We start from the raw sequence: 19124 nt of genomic DNA, 5'->3' as shown, positions 1-19124 counted from the left end.
CTACTTCCCTGACCGTCTGCAGATCATGGCCGTGGGCTGGCTTTGTCGTCTGAAAGCTGGCAAGATGATAAGCTTTCTGGCTTTAAAAATTCTCTCTCCAACCAATACATCAAGGCCATGCTGCCAGGGGTGAGGGGGTGGGGAGGGAGGATATGATCTGGTCCTCATAAATATTCATTATTTTCATTCTTATTAGCCATCTCTTGCTGTTATACCAGGGTCTTTGGGGGAACTTATAAAAGAAACACGGAAGAAAAGGGTACCAATTACAAATGTTCTGGTGTTATGTTTGATTTCAGAGACTCTCTTACGGCAAATAAATACAATTGAAAGGATGGGGAATACCAGGTCCTTAATAATCTGCAACTCACTTTTACTAACAGTCCCGAGTTCCTGGAATTCACCTTGTAACTGTAATTCTTCCATATGTTTAAGTTTCCACTTGAAACACAGATGGGAGGATAGACCTCAGAGCAACAGCATGGACCTGTCCAGGAAGTTAGGCTTTGACTCTTCAGGGATGTCAGGAAGGCCACTTCCTTCAGCTCTCTAACTGGGCTACCACCATGGGCTATCAGGCATCAAGGGGAAGCCAGTTCTGCACTTACCTTATGCATCTAATTGTATATAAACTGGAAGTAGGGGTGGTAAAAAACTATACAGGCAAACATATGTTTAAGTCTCCTTCCAAGAATAATTCAAAATGGAGCCAAAGGAAAGGGGTTACTTCCCAGCATTGGACCTTATTGGAAATATATATATATATGTGTATGTGTTTGTGTGTGTGTATTTTTTTTTTCTGCTAGGTCTCTTTTATAGTTATAAGATGGCAGAAGACAATAAAAGCACTGTTTAAGCACTCCTCAGTATTGTGACAAAGAATTTATGGAAGTGGGCAGCCCTTAGCTAATGGGGCAAAGCTGGTTATTAAAATAATGAAACCCTAACAGAATGTTCAAGAGATTCTTACTCTAAAACTTTGGGTGTCTGTGCCATACAAGTGATAAGTTTATCAGAAAGTGATTCTGATCCTTTGATCCTGAGTATATCAGAAAAGAACTGTATATCTGCATCAGCATTTTCAAAGGGGCTTTCCTGCCACCTCCCAGAACTTGTGGCAAAATGAAATAAACTGACAAGATGAACTGGTTAAAAGTCAACAGGCAATTGGAACCTGAGTACTCTGCTGGTGGTATAGCTGCTATGAAAATCAGTGTGCTAATTCCTGAAAAAAATTAAAATCAAATTTCCATATGATCCTGCAATTCCACTTCTGGGTATACGCCCTAAACAACAGTATATGCCCAAAGGACAGGGACTCAGATATTCGCACACTCACATTCACAGCAGCAATACCCACAAGAGCCCAAAGGCAGAAGCAACACAAGTGTCCATCAGCCGATGAACAGATACACAAGATATGGGCTAGACATCCACTGAAAAGTGACTCAGCCTTAAAAAGGAAGGAAATTCTGGCACCTGCTACTACCTGGATAAACCCTGAGGACGTGCTCAGTGAAATAAGCCAGTTTATGTTTGATTCCAGTCTTCTGAGGTATCTCAAGCAGTCAAATCTTAGTTACAAAGTAGAATGGAAGCTGCCTGGAGCTGGGGAGGGGCCGAGGAGAGTTACCGTTTAATGAGGATACAATCTCGGTTCTGCAAGATGAAGGTTTTTTGAAGATTGGTTGCACAACAATGTGAATATACTTCATGCCATTAAACTGTACACACAAAAATAGCTAAAATGGTACATTTTACATTATGTATATTTTACCATCAGTTAAAAAAAAAGAAAGCCAACGATCTTCTCTACGCACCATTGCATCCATGAAAGGAAAGGCGGCGAGGTACAGGAAGGCCCTTCTTGTCTTGCTCCCCACCGACTCATCCACATGGTGCAGTTTATTGATAATGTAGTATCCTAAATCACTATAAGCTGCAAAGGGTCAAAAGACATATGTGGAAATGTCATATGTAGAAAAGGATCTCTTTATATTCTTTTTATTTCAAAGGCTTAAAAACAATTTTAAATGTAGTATTTGTTCACCATAGATAAATTAGATAAGCAAATATAAAAGAATCATCTACAATCTCATCTCTCTACCCAGAGTGGCTCACAGCTAATGCTCTGGCTTCTAATCACCAAGTTCTTTTATGGTCGTGTGTTTTAACATAAAAATGAGATTGTATTACACATTCTCTTTTGAAAACCATGAACATCTTTCCATGATATGTTTCTACATTTTTTTTTTTTTTGAAACAGAGTCTCACTTTGTCACCAGGCACCAGGCTGGAGTGCAGTGGCACAATCTCGGCTCACTGCAACCTCTGCCTCCCGGGTTTAAGCAATTCTCCTGCCTCAGCCTCCTGAGTAGCTGGGATTACAGGCACGCACCACCGTGCCCAGCTAATTTTTGTATTTTTAGTAGAGACGAGGTTTCACCATGTGGCCAGGATGGTCTCGATCTGTTGACCTCGTGATCCGCCTGCCTCGGCCTCCCAAAGTGCTGGGATTACAGGCTTAAGCCACCGTACCCGGCCCTCTACATCTTATTTCATTAAATTCCCTTCAATGAACTGAATTTCTTTTTGGGAGTTTGCTTAGTATCAACGTGCCCAGTCTCCTATTGTTACACAGTTAGGTTGTTTCTATATTTTCATATTACAAAAGAATGCTTGGCAGCTAGGTTTGAAGCTAAATGTTTATACATATTCTTAATTACTAAGAGAAAATTTTTAGATGTTAATATGCCTTTTCCATAAAACTTTGAAGCTAGCTTTCCCACACTTGCCAGTTCTTTTATTTCACTTTTTGGGAAGAGGGTGGCAACTTAGGGTATAGTCCTGCATGCTGGAAAATGACACTGGAGAGGTGCTTTTGTAGTCCTTCCAATATCAGAATTTGTCATCTGTGACCGGAACATAGTAGGCCCTCAGCCAGTACAGGCTGAATGAATGCATATGTGTCAAACAGGAATAGGGAAGAAGGAGAAAGGCCTCCTAATGTAAAAGTCAGGAATCCTGACAGGTATTATTAGCAAAGGTTAAATAAAATATTGAGCTATTTTTCACCTCATTGATAGAGGTTTAGATTATATAAATGTGGCACATATACACCATGGAATATTATGCAGCAATCAGAAATGATGAGTTTGTGTCGTTTGTAGGGACATGGATGAATCTGGAGAACGTCATCCTCAGCAAACTGACACAAGAACAGAAAATGAAACACCGCATATTCTCACTCATAGGTGGGTGATGAAAAATGAGAACACATGGACACAGAAAGGGGAGTACTAAACACTGGGGTCTATTGGGGGGAAAAGGGGAGGGCCAGTGGGAGGGGGAGATGGGGAGGGATAGCCTGGGGAGCAATGGCAAATGTGGGTGAAGGGGAGAAGGAAAGAAAAGCACACTGCCATGTGTGTTCCTACGCAACTGTCTTACATGCTCTGCTCATGTACCCCAAAACCTGAAATCCAATAAAAAATTAAAAAAAAAAAAAAAAAGTAATAGGCGTGGCGTGGTGGCTCATGCCTGTAATCCCAGCACAAGAGGCTGAGGCAGAAACACCGCTTAGCCTAAGAGTTTGACAACAGTCTGGGCAACATAGTGAGACTCTTTTTCTAGCAAAAAGCTTTTTAAAAAATTAGCCAGGCATGGTGGTACATGCCTGTTGTCTCAGCTACTTGGGAGGCTGAGGCAGGAGAATGGCTTGAGTCCTGGAGTTCAAGGGTACAGTGAGCTATGATTGCACCCCTGTACTCCACCCTGGGTGACAGAGTGAGAGCCTGTCTTTATAAGAAGAGAAAAGAAACCTCTATCAATGAGGTGAAAAATAGCTCAATGTTTTATTTAACCTTTGCTAATAATATCTGTCAGGATTCCTGACAAGGGAGGGGAGGGGAGAGGAGGAAAATCACAATCTTTGTGTTTTTTAGTGTCTTACAAGCACTCTAGCAGTAGGTGTGCCTACTGTTTTCATTCTCTTACAACTCTGGATATTAGTGTACCTAACAACCACGGAAGCTGCTCTGAGATCAGACTAGAGCCAGAGTGCAGAAAGTCTCCCTTTATATGAAATAAGAATCCCCTGACATTTCAAAACCGGGGGTGGGGGGGGCAACTTACCATGTTAATTGGTAAAAAGAGATAACCCTTCATCCTTTCTCAGGATTAGTCTTGAATTATGGGAATTTTGGATTCAGTAAGGTCTTGGGGATGATATCCAGGATACTGAAATGTGCAAATGGGCAGAGGGGTAGAGCTGCGAGTAAGTGGTGTCAAGGGGTGGGAGGCTGGAATGACTACGATTTTAGAGTAAGGCGGGGCAGGTCAGGGAGAGTGCAGGAGGAAAGCTCCTAGTCCTTCCAGGCAGGGCAGAGGTGAACAACAGAGGGTGGGCTGCCAGGTGAGTAAAGGTGCCAGGTGTGGTGGTAGCGGGGCTGTCAGAACCATTGAGGCATCAAGAAGAGAAATCCAAGAGAGGGGATGTCACGTGGCAGAAAGAAGAGAGACCTGGGAAGATGGGATTAGTTATAGCAAGGGACATGGGTGACAGGAGGCAGCTGTGATGTCCCTGTCATTTGGATCAGACGCTGCACAGAGATGAAAAGTAGATTAGTGGAGGTTTGACTGGACCTGGGAAGGCAGGGAGGGAGAGCTCCTGTCTGATTTTGCGGCCAGGTGAGAAACGCATTCAGACATGAGCTAAGCTGGCTGGAACACAAAGCCAGAATGAAGATGTTACTTAATCATACAAGTGGTCTACTTTGGGTGCTGAACTGTGGAAATTTTGTCTCAAAGTTTATTGTTGCTGCTGCTGTTTATTTGCACATGTGTTTTCATTCAGTCAACAAATGTTCACTGTGCAGGGACCTGCAAGGAGACCATCTTGACCTTGCCCACATCACTGTCCCCACACCCGCCTCTCAGCTAAGCCACTGGCAATGGCAAAGGCAGCTGTGCCAGGCGAGCAGAGCAACCGACACAATGCCAAGTGCAAGAGCACAGGGCTGGCTAGGAATAGATCATGAACTAAAACCCCCTGGTGAAGGTTACCGTCACTATAAAACACCAGCTGAGGGGACTTGACTGCTGTGGTTGAAGCTAGGGGCTATGGAATTGGTGAAAGGGCAGAGTTATAAGCTAAACTATGTCCCTTCAAAATTCAGATGCTGAACTCCTAACCACTGGCACCTCAGATGTGACTTTATCTAGCAATGAGGTCATTGCAGGTATAACTGGTTAAGATGAGGTCCTACTGGGTAGAGTAGGCTCTCAATCCAGTGACAGATGTTCTTATGAAACGGACATTCAGATACATAGGTAGACGCACACAGGGAGAACACCGTGTGAAGATGAAGGCAGGAACCAGGGTGACTCCTCTACAAGCCAAGGAATGCCAAAGATTGCCAGTAAACCCCCAGAAGCAAGGGGAGAGGCCTGGAAGACAGTCTCCTTCATATCTTTCAGAAGGAGCCGACCCTGTGACACCTTGACCTTGGACTTATAGCATCCAGAACTGTGAAAGGCTCAATTTCCGTTGCTTAAGCCACCGAGTTTTTGATACTTTATTACGGCAGCCCTGGAACACAGGTGCAAGTGGCTTCTGAGAAAGGGAGAGAGACTTATTTTCATGTTAAACTCCCGGGTGCCAGGAAGATCAAATGGGACATGTGAGTTTCAGCAGCTGAGAGCTGGGCATGCAGTCTGCATATAGTGCCCAGAAATACAGAGATCAATATACATAAGCTTCTCCCCGCTGAGAATGGAAAGAAACTCATCTGAAAAAGGTGAGCCCCTTGAATTATCAGGCCTAGAGATGCACTGAAATGTGACACTGTGTGACAGTAGTCACGCCTCACTCCCACCTTGAGCTAAATAGTGACCTTGAAGCCACTTGCTGTGTGGGCTCTAGATGAACTGATGCTAAGTAGCCATAAAATGCCATATGCTGGATACCACAATTCATACCCTATACCATAAATCAATGAGTATTCTCGTCAAATGACTTCATGTCAGCCCATTCCTTGTCCCCTCTTGCCTTTTTTTATTTTTATTTTTTTGAGACAGAGTCTTGCTCAGGCTGAAGTGCAGTGACACAATCTCAGCTCACAGCAACCTCCACCTCCTGGGTTCAAGCAATCTCCTGTCTCAGCCTCCCCAGTAGCTGGGATTACAGGTGTGAGTCACCACATCCAGCTAATTTTGTATTTTTAGTAGAGATGGGGTTTCACCATGTTGGCCAGGCTGGTCTTGAACTCCTGACCTCAGGTGATTCCACCTGCCTCAGCCTCCCAAAGTGCTGAGATTATAGGCGTGAGTCACCATTCCCAGCCCTTTTTGCCTTTAAAAACCTGCTTGTAACAAAGGCTGAAAGGAGCACTCTCCAAGGCCACTAGGAAGTGTGTCCCAGGTGGCAATCCTCAATCTTGGCCCAAATAAACTCGCTATGTAATTTAACCTCAGTTTCTTAAATATGACTACTTATTACAATAGTTTAACAGAAACATCAAAAACAGTGCCTTCATGCACAGTAAATGGGGTAAACATGGAATATTTACAGGGTCTAAGGACTGCTGCGGGGCTTGCCATCCATTCTCCTGGGGATGAGCCCGGCCAGCTTCCTTGTTCTGTGAGGTGTCCCCAACTCTTGCCTTCTTCAGCATCCAGGGCTCACCCTAGCTCCCTGGGTTTCTGAGTACTATGGGACCTACGAGGCTAGAGACTGCGTTTGCTCCTTTTAACTTCTTTTTATTTCAGTCTCTTCCTCTTTCAGCTACTAGAGGAGACATTTGGAGGCCAAGGGAAGAAACTTTTTCTCCTCGGTTTTCTTACTTCCTTCTACTCTTCCTCTACATGATAGAGGAGTCTGATGATAACTGTAGAGGGTACTTCTACCCTGAGAGCTGTGAGTATAAAATCCCAACAACTGTTTTCACCCACTCTCTCCGGGCAACTCCCTCCCTCCCATGCCCCTGAGCTATTAACAGCTAGAGCAATGTGTGTGTGTGTGTGTGTGTGTGTGTGTGTGGGGTGGTTTGTGTGTAATTTGTTTAAAGTGCTTTGCATAGAGTCCATAATTACCAGGCTAGCTGGCTTAGCAATATTTAGCAACCGTCAGCTTCTATAAACCACATTACCAAGACTGCTCTGAAACAGCTTGTATTCCTTACGAAGAGCAGAGCATTACAAAAAAAATTAAAGTTTTTGAATGGATGTAAACAAATGTTATGACATTGCAACATCAAGAAGACACTGACTTGACCTGTTTACAGCTTTGACCCTCCTAAACAAGGGACTCAGAGAGGGCCCTTCAGATCCAGGGCTCCACTGACCTCAGCCAGCCAGGGCCATGGTCCCTTTCTGGAATCAGCGGTTCTCCAACATGTTCGTTCAGTAGCTGTTGCAAACCATAAAAATTTAATATTAACTGAAATAAGTCTACATACATACATTTTTTTCCACATCCAATGGGCAAATTTGAGAACCATTATTCTAATTCAAATTCCCAAGTTCTCAATGTTTACAAGTGTTACAGGTACTGTTATTGACCCACTGTGTCCAGCTTGTGAGGCTTTTCATCGGAGCAGGGAATTTCACCCCTGTGCTTCTAAGGCATTATTTCCAAGGGATGTGTGTTTCTATGGCTGATAGGTCATATTTAAATCACTTCAACAAATATGTGTTGAGTGACTTGTACGCATGAGATACTATACACTAACACAGCTGTGAAGGGGACAGTTTCTTGAATATGGGCTGGGAGGCGGACATATCATATCACCTATCTATAATCTATACTGGGCAACACTTGTCCAGTGTTGGGGATGGGAGGCATAAATATCACCTAGGCCTTGAAGAGATACCATAAAGCCATGCACAATGTAAGTAATGTAAATGTGAATTTTTAACTCAAGAACAGAAATCCTATCTCTCTGGCATCAGCACTTGGTAGAGCGGGGTTCCTAATAATTCACTGTAGGAGATCTGCTTCTTTCTAGAGAACATTTCTTATTCATGTTTGAATTCTCAGGATCTAGCCCAGTGTGCTGATTGAATAAATGCTGAAATCTGTAACTCTCAAAAGAAGTAACTGGGAGGCCGGGTGTGGTGGCTTACGGCTGTAATCCCAGCACTTTGGGAGGCTGAGGCAGGCGGATCACCTAAGGTCAGGAGTTTGAGACCAGCCTGGTCAAAAGGGTGAAACCTCATCTCTACTAAAAATACAAAAATTAGCCAGGTGTGGTGGCGGGCGCCTGTAATTTCAGCTACTTGGGAGGCTGAGACAGGAGAATCGCCTGAATCCAGGAGGTGGAGGTTGCAGTGAGCTGAGATCATGCCACTGAACTCCAGCCTGGGCAACAGAGCAAGATTCTGTCTCAAAAAGAGAAGTGACTGGGACAGACGGGTGGCAAAAAGATCCCCGAGTCTTCCATCCGACTTATATGCCCACTCTTTGTCACGTGATTTTGCAGTTCCTCACAGCAAACATTAGGGTCTATTTCCCGCCCCTTGAATCTGGCCTGGCCTGTGATTTGTTTTGGTCAGCAGTGCGTGGTGGGAGGCTCTGATGCCTGGGCACAGGGAGCCATCGTGTGTGCTTCTGTCCCTTCACTTGCAATGTCACCACAGCTGTCTAAAAAAGCCCAGGCAATGCTAGTGGAGGATGAGAGGCTATATGGAGGAGAGCTCAGCTGTCTCAACAAAGGCCATCCAGGCTGGCCTGGCATTAGCTAACAGTCCCCCAGGAGCATGCCAAGGTCAGCAGAGCCACCTCCTGACCCTCAGCTGACCACAGAGGCATGAGCCCAGCCAAGTTCCAAAGATCCACCCAGTCAATCTGTGGTCTTGTGAACAAAAATAAATGCTTGTGTTTTGAACCACTAAGGATGGGGGTGAATGTTACATGGCAATAAATTGTGAAACTATGCTGACACTATCTGCTCACTCCTAGTACCCTGGTTGGTTTAAATTATGGCAAATTTTACTAATTCACCCTTTACAGAGCTGGTTAATAACCCATGAATAATGGAAAAGTTTGAAAAGAGAAGTCTGGCACCCAGAAGTCGTCTAGAAATGACTCCAGTGGCTTGCTAGAGGGGCACAGGATCCTGCTGGTTTGTTCCCCTGAATTCTGCTGATCACCCAGGCGATTTCAGAACACGGCAAGGGCCTTACCTGTTACTGTTAAGAATAAGTGTGTGAAGAAAGTTAAAATCCACAGCAGTGGTTTCGACATCTTCGTGAATTAGGAGGTTAGGAAATACTAATTTCTATGCCTGTGAAATTAATTTGGACCCAAATGGAACCAAATGCAAGGTCAGCCTAAATGCACAGCAACCACTAGCCTAAATGAAGGTGTGAAGGTGGCAAACCCTGGGCTCCATACCTTTGGCTTTTGTTTCGTAACTTAATCTAGCAGGACGATGCAGTTTTTAAAAATGATGTCTCATAGATGGGTCCATGACAGAAGTCATGCCTATAGTTAAGCTAAAAAATAGATACTTGCAGCTGCTCAACAAAGGTCAAAAAATACTTCCAAGCCTCCTGCAGTTTGCGTATCCTGAGCCGGGCTGTGGGTGTGCATAGAATGGACAGTAACTCTTGTCCAGTGGATGTTCTAGGCTTCAACTCTGTCAGTCAAACACAATTCCAAATGTCTGCTCAATTGGCTCATTGCACAAGGTTTGGCTGGGTGGGAGAAGTCGTTGGGCACATTCTCTGGGGCCATCTTTCCCTCACAGTCTCCATCAAGCATTTCCAGGTAAGTGTCTGAGAGGTCAGTGGAATCTACCCCAGCCTTGTCTGGGGAAACGCATTACCAAGTGCAAAGGTCTCACCAGTGGGTCCAGAAAGAAAACAAACAAACAAACAAAAAACAGAAAAAAAAAAATAAAAAGAAACACAAGGAAAAAGAATTCCTTAACTACAGTAAATCTAATGAAAAGGACCTAGTAAAAGGTTCTTTCCTTTATTGGGGCAAACCCAGTGAATGAGGGATGACAGGACGAAAGAGTTTTTAGTGCCCTCTGACCTGAGCTTACCTCCTTCATCCTACTGTGACCCATCAACTGATGCGCAGAGAGGACACTGCGTTAGTGAAAGTGAGAAGCTACACCTGAACTCAGTTTTTCAGAGCTGGCAATGGCCACATTTGAAATCCCTTCTACGTGAAGAAGATGCTCCAGGGATTGGTAAATTATTAGTAAATACTGAAAAGTATGAAGTGTCAAAGTTCATCCAGACTAGGGGGAAAAAAGTCTAAGAGACCATCACGTTGGGATCATTTTAGATAGCGATAGCAAAACATGCATTATAGAGCACAGGGTAAATTCTTAACTCCATTTTGTATCAAAAATAAGGAAAAATTAGACAGTGTTGTGGTGGCTGGGTGTGGTGGTTCATGCCTGTAATCCCAGCACTTTGGGAGGCTCAGGAAGACAGATCGCTTGAACTCAGGAATTCAAGATGAGCCTGGGCAACATGGCAACCCTATCTTTACAAAACAATACAAAAATTAGCCAGATGTGGTGGCATGCACCTGTAGTCCCAGCTACTCGAGAGTCTGAGGTGGGAGAACTGATTGAACCCAGGAATTCAAGGTTGCAGTGAGCTGTGATCACTGCACTCCTGGCCTTGGCAACAGAGCAAAATTCTGTCTCAAAAACAAAGAAGCAAACAAACAAAAGAAAAGGTGGCACTGAAATGCAGCTCATCCTTCAGAGATGGTTAAGAAACGACTCAATCCATGAGGACTGTCCCAACCCCAAAAAGAAATAATCTCTTCTTGCTCTGTGCTCTCACATGTCAAAATAAAGGCCTTTGAAAAATCAGGGCTGGGCGTGGTAGCTCACGCCTGTAATCCAAGCACTCTGGAGGCCAAAGCGGGTGGATCACCTGAGGTTGGGAGTTCAAGACCAGCCTGACCAACATGGTGAAACCCTGTCTCAAAAAGAAAAAAAAAGAAAAATCAGAAGAACTTGCTAAAAGAAAATAAATTCATTAAGGTGATGGGAAACTAGCACTTAAAGAAATGTTGAAGGCAATTCAAGTACTTTTGCCTGGGTAAAAGAATAGAGAGAAATTAGTTTAAGCCTAGATGTATCTGCTTTATATTCCCACTCTTTGAATTCAGCGTGATGAATTTATAATACAAGGCTTCCTGTACTTCCTGTAGGCCCCACTCAGGAGCTGTACATGTAGGGAAAATATGCTCATTTCAATATCAGCCCAAGCAAATATAATTAGGAAGACTGCTTGAAATCACACAATAGCTTTTCAAGTCAAATATACTTGGAGTATTTCCTTTTCTGTTTCATCTATGTCAGTGTTCCCCTGTCACACATATGGTTATCCAGGAGCCGACTGCTGAAGTAGAAATGTAAGTATCTGTTTTCAGCATTACTAGGAAGTGAAAATGGGTGTAAGCGTCCAATATAGGTGATGCATAAAGTAGACACTGACATCGGAAGGGAAATGTTCAATGACATGGGAAAGTGGTGGTAAGACTGGGGGGTGGGTGGAGAGACAGCAACATCCCATCATGGAGCTTGTGGTCACGATTGTAGGAAACAAAATGGGCAAGATCTGGATACAGAAAAAGCTGACATGACTACTAAAACTGGAAGGAAGCAGAAAGGTGAGCAAGGTGCCTGATGTAGCAGGTGGCAGAGGCAAGAGAGCTAAAGACTTAGGCAGAAAACGGGAAGGAGGCCAACACGCTAGAAAAGGATGCATCATGAAAATCTGATTTTCAAATGTTCAAAAGAAATTGATATGTGCTTTTGTAGCAACTGTGGAGAACATCTGTTTGGTGGATGGAAAAATGCTGTGATTGTAAAAGTATAAAAACTAATAATGATTATTAAATATATATGAGATATAGAACCATTTTGGTTTAAATTAGAAATTTTATAATCTATTTTAAAATAGAAAAACTAAAATGACATTGATTTTTATTTCAGCGGCCACATTTTCTTCCCCACACTTGCAATAACACAGGATGCTTAGCTTTTTCCTTTCAGAATTACTGACAACTGATAATTAGTCCCAAAGTCTCATTCAACCATGGCTAAATAGGTTGGATTATTTAGAATGGATTATTGGAATGTTGGATTATTTAGAAGTCCAAGTAAAAAAAGAGCTAGTAGCAAAAGGAACTCATTTGCTCATTTAAGGAAGCCCTTATTTTAAAAAATATATGGCTTCCCCCCCCACCCTTACTGTACACATACTCTTTGAAAATGGTTCAGGTCAAATGTAGCAGAAATTTACTTCAAATGTGCAAACCATCAGTGTGGACTTAGCATTCAGGGCATAAATGAGGAAATGAGAGGCATCTCCTCTTTACTGCATGCCCTGAGGCTCTGAGCACAAATTAAAGGATCAATATCAATGCTTTGGCTGAATGTCTGGTCCATCAGACTCTCTTCCACACTGTTCTTAGCACAGAATTCTATGCCACATTAAAAAGGAAAACCACAAAGCCCTTACCTTATTTACTTTCAGATTCACAGTTATGTGAGTAAGCATTAGCTGCCATGCAAACACACTGTAAATGGTCTGGGTTAATCTTTTGGTTCCTTTATTTACCACTGACAGTCATGCGTCTTACACAAATCAGCAACAATTTCAAGGTACACAATGGGTTTATGAAATGTCATTCACAGTGTTTTATGTAACCGGCTTCAAGCAATACCACTCAATTTTTATGCCAGGTAAGCAAAGCTGTTTTAAAGCCACAACATTGAGAAATCATGCCCTTAAGGTTTTAGCCCCACCAAGAGAGCAGCAGCAGCAGAACTCCAGCCTGGAAGGAGAGTTGTGTTTCCAAGGTCTTAGTTAGACCGGAGGCCATTCACTATATGTATGATGTACTTTTCCTGTTGTTTCATGGAAAGAATGCTATGACAAGAGTATTTAGTCTTGTCTTTGAATAAAATAGAATAATGAGATCCTAGAACAAATCAATTTAATAAATAGAACAATCTGTCATTTATTCTTACTGCTAATAAGCATTAATTCTAAATAAGAGTCATTCCAGTTTTTTTTGTGTGTGACATAGTCTTGCTCTTGCTCTGTTGCCAGGATGTAGTGCAGTGGCGGGACCTCAGCTCACTGCAACCTCTGACTCCTGGGTGCAAGTGATTCTCCTGCCTCAGCCTCCTGAGTAGCTGGGATTACAGGCATGTGCCACCATGCCCAGCTAATTTTTGTAGTTTTAGTAAAGATGGGGTTTCACCATGTTGGCCAGTATGATCTCCTGACCTTGTGACCTGCCTGCCTTGGCCTCCCAAAGTGCTGGGATTACAGGTGTGAGCCACATTCCCATTTCTATTTTTAAGATTCAGTGAGCCAGTACAACGATGCACGCATATCTCTAATGAAAGCAACTGCTATTTTATTGCCCTTACCAAATGTTATTCCTAGATGTAATCACCTGCTAATGAAATCACTCCTTTTCACTTTGGGAATCAGAGACACTAAACTACAGCTCCCCAGAGAAAACACATTATTGTCTTAAGCTAGGAGCACAAGCACTGTTCCATCTATCCCTCGAAATTTCATAAGAAACATTTGATAATTAGTGAAGAAACCACTTATCTCAATAAATATATTTAAATCAATGAAAAGGAATAAGAAATTGCCAAAGCTAGATTCACCAGTGGCAGTCGGCAGCCTCACCTATCAGTGTGTGAAAGACGGCAGCAATGGCCCCAGCCACCACCATACACAGGACGGCCTTGGTCCTGTCTCGCTTGCTGTTCACAAACACCAGGCCCACATTTTTGAAGTCACTCATGGGACCCGTGAAGAACTTCATGAGGGAGTACGCCAGCCCGTAGCTGGCCAGCATCTCAACTGCATCCTCCTTGACAGCAGCAATGCCCCGGTTCAAGGCCTGGGAAGGGGGAAAAAACCCACAAAGAGTGTCAGAAATGTCATCTCTTCTCTGGGGAATCATAGCTCTAAGATAAAACTCAGCAGACCATGTTTCTATAGAAACGCTAAGCGGCTTATAGGGTACATCTCATGTAATTTATAGATAAAGGTGATTGGTTTTCATTTTCCTCTGCATCAGCTTCAGTTTGAGTTTCTTTTTGTGATGGAGATACCTGTCCACTGCGGTTAAAATAATAGCAAAACACCAACTAATATTTTTTGCTAATATTGAAAAATAATTCTAAGACATTTTGGTTAAAAGTTGATTTTTTTAAAAAAAACTTAACATGTTAAATCTTGTTTGCAGGCTGAATTGACATAACGGCAACAGGAATTCTGGAAATGAATCAAACAGTTTATATCAAGGGGATGGGTTCTTTTTTCTTTAAAGAAGGTGTGTGTGTATGTGTGTGTTCAGGTGTGCACATGTAATCTTAAATACTGTGTATATGTTATGTATTCTTCATGGCACAGAGTTCTATGCTTTGAAAAAGGGCACTGAAGGAATTTATTATATCCTTCATTAATGCATGTTGCTTACCTGATTCCTACTGTATTTTAACCTGAAACACATTCCTGAGCTCTATGCAGACAAATATGAAAAGAACACCTTTAGAAATGTTTTTGAATAGGGCTGGGCGTGGTGGCTCACGCCTATAATCCCAGCACTTTGGGAGGCTGAGGTGGATCACGAGGTCAAGAGATTGAGACCATCCTGGTCAACAAGGTGAAACCCCGTCTCTACTAAAAATACAAAAATTAGCTGGGCATGGTTGTGCGCGCCTGTAGTCCCAGCTACTTGGGAGGCTGAGGCAGGAGAATTGCTTGAACCCAGAAGGCGGAGGTTGCGGTGAGCCGAGATCATGCCATTGCACTCCAGCCTGGGTAACAGCAGCGAAACTCTGTCTCAAAAAAAAAAAAAAAAAAAAATACAGAAATGTTTTTGGATAATGGTTGTGCAGGAAGATATGGTCGTAAAATACCCTGACCACTTTAACCATCCTCCAAGAGACCCTCTTAGGTACTGCAGGCCTTGTTAGGATGGTACTTCCAAACTAACTTTCCCACCCCTTAGACAAATCAGTAACAGCAGACCAGTGGGGAAGGATGTCAGGTAAATGAATTTTCTGACTAAAATGCCTCTAGAACATTGCCTTTGTCATTAGGACAGGCAACTAAGCAGAAGAGTCAGCGTTCTGTAGTTATATATTTTTAAAAATAGACTGTTCTGAAGGCAGTTTCAGGTTCACAGTAAAACTGAGCAGAACGTGCAGAGCATTCCATATATCCTTTGCCCCCACAAACACGGAGCCTCCCCTGCTATCAACATCCCACACCAGAGTGGTACATGTCTTATGATCAGGAATCGACACTGACACAACAATATAACTAAAGACCAGACTGTAGTCTCCTGTTAGCCATGGGGGAAACATTCCAAGACCCCCAGTGCATGCCTGAAACCATCGATAGTACCAAACCCTCTATAGACTATGTTTTTTCCTATATATACATACCTATGATAAAGTTTAATTTATAAATTAGGCACAATAAGAGATTAACAACAATAATCAAACAGAAAAGTATAACAATATAAAAGTTATATGACTGTGATCTTTCTCTCAAAATATCTTACTGTACTCCTTGTGACGAGTAAGAGATAAAGCAAGGCGGTGACAGATTTCATTACACTACTTGCAATGGCACGCAATGTAAAACTTACAGATTATTTATTTCTGGAACTTTCCATTTAATATTTCTGAACCTTGGTCAACCCCAGGTAACTGTAACCATGGAAAGTAAAACTGTGGATAGGGTGTCTAATGCAATGCAGTTTACATTAGGTATACTATACATTGCATGGATTCTGACAAATGTGGAATGACATATATCTACCATCCTATTTTTAAGGAAAAAGATACGTTAAAGTCTTGGCCTGCCATTTGTCACACATCCAATAGAGACACAGTCACATTCACAGAATTCATACTATCTCTGCTGTGTAAACTAAAAGAAGAAGAAATGAAAGAAATGCACTTTTTCTGTCTATTCCCTGTTTCTATTCATCAAGATAGCTGTTGATAATTTTCCCTGCAAATATATGGTTACGGCCATAGTCTGAGTGCTACCTTGCTACACTGGGTAATCTGAGCAATACCAAAGGAGCCAATGGGTGCTTGAAAGAGGAAAGACTGAATACAACGAAAGATTCAAGAACTAATCTCCAAACATATATGAGAATCATACTATATTATAACAAAACAAAGTAAATTCCATCTATTGTGTTTCACTGAATCTGATACTATAGACTGTAAGTGTATGGCAGACACATCTGTTAGTTACTTCAGCATACCCTAAGAATGACCCTGCACGGCAGATGCACCCGATAGCAATAACAACTTAAACATACCCTAAGACTGCGGACACACCTGATCTACATAAACTGCATGCTTTTTACAAATAGTAGCAGCTCTCCTGTGCAGCCTGCCACCACTGGACTTCCCTGTATGTAAGTCCCCTCAGCAAACAGGGTTTATGTTTCATTCACTGGCTCCAGGTCCCTTCTTTGGCCTCTTGAACATGGTACCATCCCTATCGAAGTCAATACAGGTCTGACACCACAGTAAGATACATTATTATATGCCACTAAGAAAGAAAAAATGTTCCAGCTGGGTATGGTGGCTCATGTCTGTAACCCCAATTTGGAGGCTGAGGCAGGCAGATCGCTTGATGTCAGGAGTTCGAGACAAACCTGGCCAACATGGTTAAACCCCGTCTCTACTAAAAGTACAAAAACTAGCCAGGCATGGCGGTGGACACCTGTAATCCCAGCTACCAGTGGGGGCTGAGGCAGAAGAATCACTTGAACCTGGGAGGTGGAGGTTGGGATGAGTCAAGATCGTGTCACTGCACTTCAGTCTGGGCAACAGAGAGAGACTCTGTCTCGAAAAAAAAAAAGAGAAGAGGGCCGGGCGCGGTGGCTCACGCCTGTAATCCCAGCACTTTGGGAGGCCGAGGTGGGTGGATCACAAGGTCAACAGATCGAGACCATCCTGGTTGACATGGTGAAACCCCATCTCTACTAAAAATACAAAAAATTAGCTGGGCATGGTGGCGCGTGCCTGTAATCCCAGCTACTCAGGAGGCTGAGGCAGGAGAATTGCCTGAACCCAAGAGGCAGAGGTTGCAGTGAGCCGAGATTGCGCCATTGCACTCCAGCCTGGGTAACAAGAGCGAAACTCCGTCTCAAAAAAAAAGAAAAAAAGAAAAGAAAAAGAAAAAATGTCCCCAGTTATAATTGGATGTCATTGATCGTAAGATGTATCCAGATTTCAGAGCTGCTAAAATATAGAGGTGGAAGGAATGTGCCTCAGAATCTATGAAAGGAGGTTATTTCATGTTACACTTCAAGCTATTCCTTAGTTTTGAGGGCTGATCTAGGTTTTGGTCTCCAAATGTAATCCAGTGTCAGTATCCTCTGGCAGAAGCACAGGTACAGCTACTCGGCAAAACTCAAGGGCTTCACATTCTTTGCCTTCGTTTCATTTCTTTACTAGGAGACACAGCTGACTGGAATAATGAAAACTTATCGAACTGACATTCCCTGCAAAGCACTGTCAGAAAAAAACGGATTTATAGGAAAATACCAATGTGAAAAACTATTTTTTAGAAAAATCTAGAATAAAACTGTAGGCTATCTGCAGGAATTCATTATCATTTTTCTGACTCAGTTGGTATTATATAAGCTCGCTTCTGATAATTGTTTCCAATTTTATCTCTAATTGTTTTCCCTTTTTCTACTAATAACTTGAAAACTTCCATAAGAACCATCATGGTCTCTGCAGAGCACACCTGCCATGATGCCTTTCTTAGAAACAAATTTTTTTCCTGATGGAATACATTAACACCCTAGAACAAAATAAAAACCAAAACGCTCCTTTATAACAAGTCCCTGTGTTCAACAAACATCTCTAGTCTAAGGGCTCCTCCTGTCTATGTGCAAAACTTACCACTTGACAATCTACCAAATTAATTCCCTTTGGCCTTCTGTAGGGGACACTGTTGGTGTCTCACCCAGATCCCCTATCCTTTACCTGGCAGTGGACCCATCCCCAGAAGCTGGGAGTTGGCCACTAATGGCTCGCAGCTGTCTTCTTGTAAGGGGGAAGTACTCCCAGCAACTTTTCGTTGGTGAAACTCATCTGATGCACCCACCATAGTTCCAGTCAGCATGAAGCCACTGCATTGGGTGACACAGGGGTGTTTAAGATCACCGCCCTTGTCTCCATGTGGGACCACTGTGCTACAATTCACCGTCCAGAGTTCTCCCTGGGATCAGGGTGAAGCCAGTCTCCAGTGGAGACCACATCCTTGCTTCACTTTTCCTGCTTCCTCCCTTACACACAGGTTTTGCTTCTGGAGAACTCCATTTAGGACAGCCTTTTTTTTTTTTTTTTTTTTTTGAGGCAGACTCTCGCACTGTCACCCAGGTTGGAGTGCAGTGGTGCGATCTCGGCTCACTGCAACTTCTGCCTCCCAAGTAGCTGGGATTACAGTTGCCTGCCACCATGCCCAGCTTATTTTTTGTATTTTTAGTAGAGACAGGGTTTCACCATGTTGGCAGGCTGGTCTCGAACTCCTGACCTCATGATTTGCCCATCTTGGCCTCCCAAGGTTCTGGGATTACAGATGCGAGCCACCGCACCCATCTGAGACAACTTCTAATCACCTATTTCTCAGATGTCAAGAATAGCGTATGGTTTGTTTTTTTTCTTTCCCATCCCTCCCAAAATTTAGGACTGTGAATCTCATAGGGCTGCTAAATAATGGAGAACTAGACATTTTTTGTGTCTTCTTGGCAAAGCATTCTTTTTTTTTTTTTGCTAAAAACACTCCAGCCTAGGCTGAGGCATCCACTGAAATGCTTTCTATTTCTACTGACAGTTCCCAGACTTGAGTCCTCAGGCCAGTGCTGAGGCAGGTGGGAAGAGAGAGGGCCCAGGTAATGATAGCTCTGTCAGCAAGACAGAGTGGGAAAGTTTCATTTAGCCCAACAATCACCGTAATTTGGAGAAAGAGCACAGGGTTTAAAGCCTTGCAGGCTTGAGTTGGAATCTGCTTCTATCGCTTAACCGCTGAGTGGCTTGGTCAAAGTACTTATTCTCCCTAAAATAACCCAA

General features: G+C 43.0%; 1 protein-coding gene across 3 annotated transcripts in view; it reads right to left on the bottom strand.

Annotated features, from left to right (window-relative positions):
- ANKH (ANKH inorganic pyrophosphate transport regulator) overlaps positions 1–19124 on the bottom strand; it is a 165820-nt gene that overhangs the window by 53005 nt on the left and 93691 nt on the right. For 2 of the 3 annotated variants that reach the window (XM_002745105.6, XM_078365651.1), the window contains exons 2-3: positions 13690–13906; positions 1821–1939 (exon numbers count right to left, since the gene is read on the bottom strand). In XM_002745105.6, the coding sequence (XP_002745151.1) occupies positions 1821–1939; positions 13690–13906 (336 nt within the window). The remainder of the gene's footprint in view (positions 1–1820; positions 1940–13689; positions 13907–19124) is intronic. The other variant, XM_035291756.3, reaches the window with a different exon arrangement.

This window comes from Callithrix jacchus, chromosome 2, assembly GCF_049354715.1.
Source record: "Callithrix jacchus isolate 240 chromosome 2, calJac240_pri, whole genome shotgun sequence".
Classification (NCBI taxonomy): Eukaryota; Metazoa; Chordata; class Mammalia; order Primates; family Cebidae; genus Callithrix; species Callithrix jacchus.
This window is presented reverse-complemented; position numbering and strand designations above follow the sequence as displayed.